The sequence below is a fragment of the Leopardus geoffroyi genome, chromosome A2 (assembly GCF_018350155.1).
Source record: "Leopardus geoffroyi isolate Oge1 chromosome A2, O.geoffroyi_Oge1_pat1.0, whole genome shotgun sequence".
NCBI classification, from domain to species: Eukaryota; Metazoa; Chordata; class Mammalia; order Carnivora; family Felidae; genus Leopardus; species Leopardus geoffroyi.
In genome coordinates, this window is record NC_059331.1 from 76,263,538 (window position 1) to 76,269,537 (window position 6,000).

General features: G+C 41.2%; 1 gene segment (V, D, J or C); it reads left to right on the forward strand.

Moving 5' to 3' along the window:
* LOC123606264 overlaps positions 1-3,818 on the forward strand; it is a 38,181-nt gene extending 34,363 nt beyond the window's left edge. The window contains 2 exon segments of the C gene segment in view: positions 653-700; positions 3,214-3,818. Coding sequence covers positions 653-700; positions 3,214-3,404 — 239 coding nt within the window.
* The last annotated feature ends 2,182 nt before the right edge of the window (positions 3,819-6,000 follow it).

Genomic DNA, 6,000 nt, shown 5'->3' on the forward strand with positions numbered 1-6,000 from the left:
ATTTTGGTAGTATCCCTTCATGTCAGCAGTGGGTGCTGAGGACTGTATAGCAATCACTTTTTCTATTTTTTTATTATTTTAATTCAACAAGTATTTACAGAACACTTACTTTGAGGCAGGCACTGTGCTAGGAGCTATGAGCACAGGAAGAAAACAAGATAGTCGCAGACATTACCCGCTAGTTGTGAGAAAAAAAGAAAAAAAAATGCATCATTCATGAACTTCAACGTCTTCATGTGCAGAAACACAATCTATGAATTGATCTACTGAATTATATAAAATCAGGTCAACCATTTCTGGAATTGTGGGGCTCATATTTGTAATGGCTCTATCTGGATTGACAGATTCTGCCTTCTTCCCTCCCTCTTTCCCCTCCTCATTCCTTCCTATCTTCCTTCCTTCCTCTTTCTCTCTTCTTTCCCTTCCCTCCTTCCTCTCTCTCCCTTTCTCTCTCTCCCTTTCTTCCTTCCTTCCCCTCTCCCTTTCTTTCTTTTATTTCTGCCTCTCTCTTTTCCTTCCTCCCTCCCTCTCTCCTTCCTTCATTCTTTTTCTTTTTTCTTTTTCTTTCTTTTCTTCTTTTCAGCCCCAACACAGACACATATCAAATAATGAATATGAACAATTGAATAATACTTGTTCTTATATCTTGTAGAGCTTGCTGTCATTGATTCTATAGAAGCTTCTCTGAAAGATGAAAATGGTAAGGCTTTGTATGTTTGCCTTTATGATATGTTATAGCATTTTTCCTCCTGATCAGCTTTACTTTTGAACTTTCCTGGCTTCAGATAGAAGCCTCATAATGGCAGGATCTTGCAAAATAGACTGACTCAGTCTATTAGACTTAAATAGACTTAAGACAAAATAGACTTAAGTCAGTCCTTCGTTTCCCAGGGATCAACTTCACACAATAAATGCTGGTTTGGGAATGAGAGGACTTTATAGTCTTAGGGGTGCAGTGAGGGGCTCTGAAGTCTTTCCCCAATGGACTTTATTCACTTCTGTGGTCTTTATTTTTACTGAGGAAAACATGGTATCAAGTTGCTTCTACATTTTTTTAAGTCTGTGTTCTTGCTCATATTTAGTAACATGAACCGACACTGAGAGGTTCTTGTACAGAAGGCGTTGTGTTACTGTGAGTACATTTTGTTTAATTCTCTTAATACTCACTATGAAGGATTTCATTCCCATTTTACACAAGAGGGCAGTGATCAAAAATTAATTAAATCCCTTGCACCATGCCACACAGTGAGATCTGAGGCTTCAACACAGAGGGTTTAAAAGTTCATATACTTAGGGCATCTGCGTGGCTCAGTTGGTTAAGTGTCTGACTTAGGCTCAGGTCATGATCTCTTAGTTCACGAGTTAGAGCCCCTCATCAGGCTCACTACTGTCAGCGTGGAGTCCACTTCAGATCCTCTGTCCCCCTCTCTCTCTGCCCGTTCCTCACTCATGCGCTCGCTCGCTCTCTTTCTCTCAAAAAACAAGTGGGGGAGAAAAGAGTTCATATACTTACTCAGTTTTCTATTCTTCCTCTAAGATGTCATCATAGTGCAAGAAACTCCAAAGCCAAGGCCCTGAGACAGGTGTACACATGGGGCGTGGGTGTGGGTGCAGGGCTTCAAGTGCCACAAACTGGACTTTTAACCTCAGCCTTTTAATTATTAGTTGCATGAATATGGGTACATTACTTACATTATCTGAGCCAACCAGGAATAACATGAATAACACCTCCCTCAGTTGTTGAAGACGTAACGTCACATATGTGGAATGCCTAGCATAGGGTATCTCATTTAGCTGACACATTAGAAGTACTAGTTTCTGTCCCTTTCTCCCCACATCTGTGCAAGAAAGTGACGAGGAGCATTGGTTCTACCCCCGTTGATCTGCCCTCCATATCCAATACCGAGGACCTTAGCTAACATATTACCTGACCAAAGGCAAGAAGTTATGAGTACCTCACCTCTCAACGTCCCTTTTCATACCAAGTACTAATAATTCTGGAGTTCTGATTCTCTGGAGATAAAGCCTGTACAAGAAGTTTCCACAGGAAGAGACCCTGCCTTCTGGTTCATTGAGTAGTCAGTTGGTCCCACAACCATTGTCATTGATTACTTCTTGACATCATATATTTCCTGGGTAACTTCAAAGGATAGTAAAGGCAATCATTCTATAACATCATAGCTCCAATGAGGAATATTCAGGAAGGGCAAGAGAGTTAGTTATGACCTCCTAACATTGGAGAGAATTTGGATTAACTACTCCCTTCCACTTTATTTTCTTTTGTTATTTTTTTAGGTTTTTATTTAAATTCCAGTTAGTTGACTTCGCGTGTAATATTAGTTTCAGGTATACAATATAGTGAATGATTCAACACTTCCATTCATCACCTAGTGCTCTCCACAACTAATGCCTTCTTGTAAAACCTCCCACCCACCCTACTGTGAACACCACCAAATTTCCATGGAGTGTGGAAATTCCTACACTTGGTAGGAATCTCATTAATGCACAATGTGTAATGGCTAAGATGCTGCTAAATCAGTAATGCATCATTATATTTTTGCTTAACTGTTTGTTGCTGGGGGTACTTATTGCATGGGTGCAGATTAGAGCTGGTAAGAATGTATTCTTGAACATTGTGTTGCGGGGATTAAGATCTGGCTGGTGATACTTACTAGTTGTATGACACCTGGCAAATTCCTTTTCTGTCCTTAACTTATTTGTCAAATGGGAATGAAAATAATAATCTCGTAGGTTACTGAAAAATTAAGTAAGATTAAGGCTTTGCCCACAAAACTCCCAAAATTAAATATTTGGCATTTAGTTAGTGGTTAAAGCATATTAGCTTAATAGCTAACAATATGTTGCTTACAGACATGCTGGGGGGGTGAAGAAATGGTAAAAGCTACTTATCACGAATGCTTTTTTCAGGGTGACTCATTCATCTAAAACATAACCTTGCTTTTTAAGACTTTGGAATGTACTAAGTGAATTTCACAGAAGTTGTTGATTCACTTGATCCGCAAGCTGGATTCTGGGTTGTCTTGGTGGTGGTGGTAGGGGTGACAGTGGTATAGACGTTTACTGTTGGGTTGGGTTGGTGCAGGAAAGTCACTTCCACCCAGGTCATCAGAATTGCATAATACGACCTACTTCCCCTTAATAAGTCCTAGCCTTTCAAAACAACAGGTGAAACTAACCGATGGCTTCTTTTAGACCCCCTACAGCTGCAGCTTGCGAACACCTCTGCCTACTACACCTACGTCATCCTCCTCGTCAAGAGCGTGGTCTACACCATCATCATCACCTACTGTCTGCTTGGGAGACCAGCACTCTGCCGCAATGAGAAGAGTTGTAACACATGGTGGCCCAAGGCTCCACTTTTCTTTACTGGCTATTGTCGCTAAAGGTGTCTGCTGAGGCTCTAGCGGGGCTTTCTTTCTGGGTTTGGGTTATTGCAGTTCACACGTGTCTTTTTTCTATGTGTCATCACTGCAGAACGGGTTTACAAACCGCCGGGCAAACAGGAAATGTCACTCTGCACCAAGAACAGACTCTGCCGTGACTCAGGGGTGGGGCCGGGGGGCACCCACGGGGGCTTCAGCACCACTCTCTCCTTCACGCCCACCAGCCCGTCAGCCACCCAGCACCCTCGCCTCTGAGTACACTTGGCGTGCAGCTTCTATAGCGGCCCCTGGGGCTCTGTATCCAGATAACTGCCTGGAGGCCTTTTGTTTTACATTTCTGGAAGCTGCCACCTTTGCTACCTGAGTTTTGTACTGTTGTTCATAACAGGCATAATAAAAATAATCAAAAGTGTACTTTTATCTCTGTGTTCTTTCATTTGGTGAAATCTGAGAGGCTAAGGTAAGGAACAGTATGACAACTGAGCCTTCAAATTCAGCATTGGTTGTAATCATGGCCAATTCCACATTTCTAACTCTTTCCCTGAGAGAGTCCTTGTGATGCCTTCTTTGGGGCACTGTCCCCAGGGGAGCCACAGCCAGTGAAGGTGCCCAAGTTATTACTCCTTCAAAAGGCAGCTGAATTAGACTCATTTGGTTTAAGACACTCCAGTGGCAAAGGCTATAACATGTTGCATGCCTGGCTGGTGTGTCAGACCTGGACCAGTGTCTCACGTGCACCATGTTTCCCGATGTCACAAGAACCCCATGAGAGCTGCACTAACACGGGAAGGGAGGGTGCTGGAGGAGTTAAGTGCTTGGACTCTGGACCCCAAGTGCCTGGGTTTAAATCTTGGGTCTATAGCTATTTGAACTCTCTGTGCCATAATTTTCCCATTTATAAAACGGACTTACAGCGACACATCTCCTGGAGTTTTGTGAATGCAATGAGTTTTTATGCTGAATACATGCAAGTCCTCAATAGCATTTGCATCTACTGTTGGCAGATATACTTTAGAAGTAATATAGAACACACACACACACACACACACACACACACACACACACACTGAACACACTAAGATTTACGTGCAATGCTGTAGCACCATTCACAACAGTCACAAATGAACTCAAACGCCCAATAAGAAACCAGAAAAATAAACTAAATGATGTCACATGACGGACTAACATGCATCTACAAAAAAATGCAGATTGTTAAAGATACGGAAAATTAATCAGGAAGTGTTGTTGAAGAAATATACACGGCAGGACCATAATAAAATTGGTAGATTATACCTTCATATGATTTCAAATTCAAAACACTCTAAAAATTGAACTAAGAAATCTTGTTTCAACCACTGTCTCTACCTCCCAAACATTTGCAGGTCACATTTTTCTTTCTTGTGCATCTTTCGAGTTATTTCTGCAAATATGAGTTTACATATAAACATAAATACAAATATGTCTCATTTTCTTCCAACACACAGGTAGTATACAACATACATTATTCTGCTTTTCTCACTTATATATCCTTCAGCTCTTTTTGTGTCCATATATAAGGACACGTAGCTGAACAGTATTTTACTGGTGAATGTACATTTTGTAAGATCAGTTCCTTGTGATAGACGAATGGATTCCTTCCAATCTTTTACTATTACAAAATATGCTGAAATTATAATCTTGTTTTATAATATTGGACATGTGTACTTGTAATTTTGAAGGTATTGCCAACTTACCCTGACAGAGGTAATGCCATTGTGCCCTTCCCACCACAGTGTAGGTCAGTGTCAGGACTGTGCTTGTAAAACATCAGGATTTTGGTAACCTGACAGGTGAAAAGTGGTATTCCACCGTGGTTTTGTTTTTTCTGATGAGGATAACCATATTTTCATAGATTGAGTCCATTTATGTTTCTTTTTTTGTACAATATTTGTCCAGTCCTTTGACCATAATTTCTGAGGAATAATACTATTAAGTATGACACTCATTTATATGTGTATGTATATTTCTACAAATGTGGGTATAAAACACAATGTTCAATGCACGGTAGGTGGGTGAAGACATTAGTGATTGTTTTTCTCTTTTTCTAATGAATCCTTTTAAAGTAAAAGTTAAAAAGGGGCACCTGGGTGGCTCAGTCGGTTAAGCGTCCGACTTCAGCTCAGGTCATGATCTCATGGTCCGTGGGTTCGAGCCCCGTGTTGGGGGCTCTGTGCTGACAGCTCAGAGTCTGGAGCCTGCTTCAGATTCTGTGTCTCCCTGTCTCTCTGACCCTCCCCTGTTCATGCTCTGTCTCTGTCTCAAAAATAAATAAACATTAAAAAAAATATAAAGTAAAAGTTAAAAATTTTTAATGTTTATCTTTGAGAGAAAGAGAAACAGAGCGTGAGCAGGGGAGGGACAGAGACAGAAGGAGACACAGAATTCGAAGCAGGCTACAGTCTCCAAGCTGTCAGCACAGAGCCTGACATGGGGCAAGAACTCAGGAACCACAAGATCATGACCTGAGCAGAAGACGGACACCCAACCGACTGAGCCACCCAGGCGCCCCTAAAGTAAAAGTTTTTATATACTAGAATAAAATAATGTCTCATTTAAA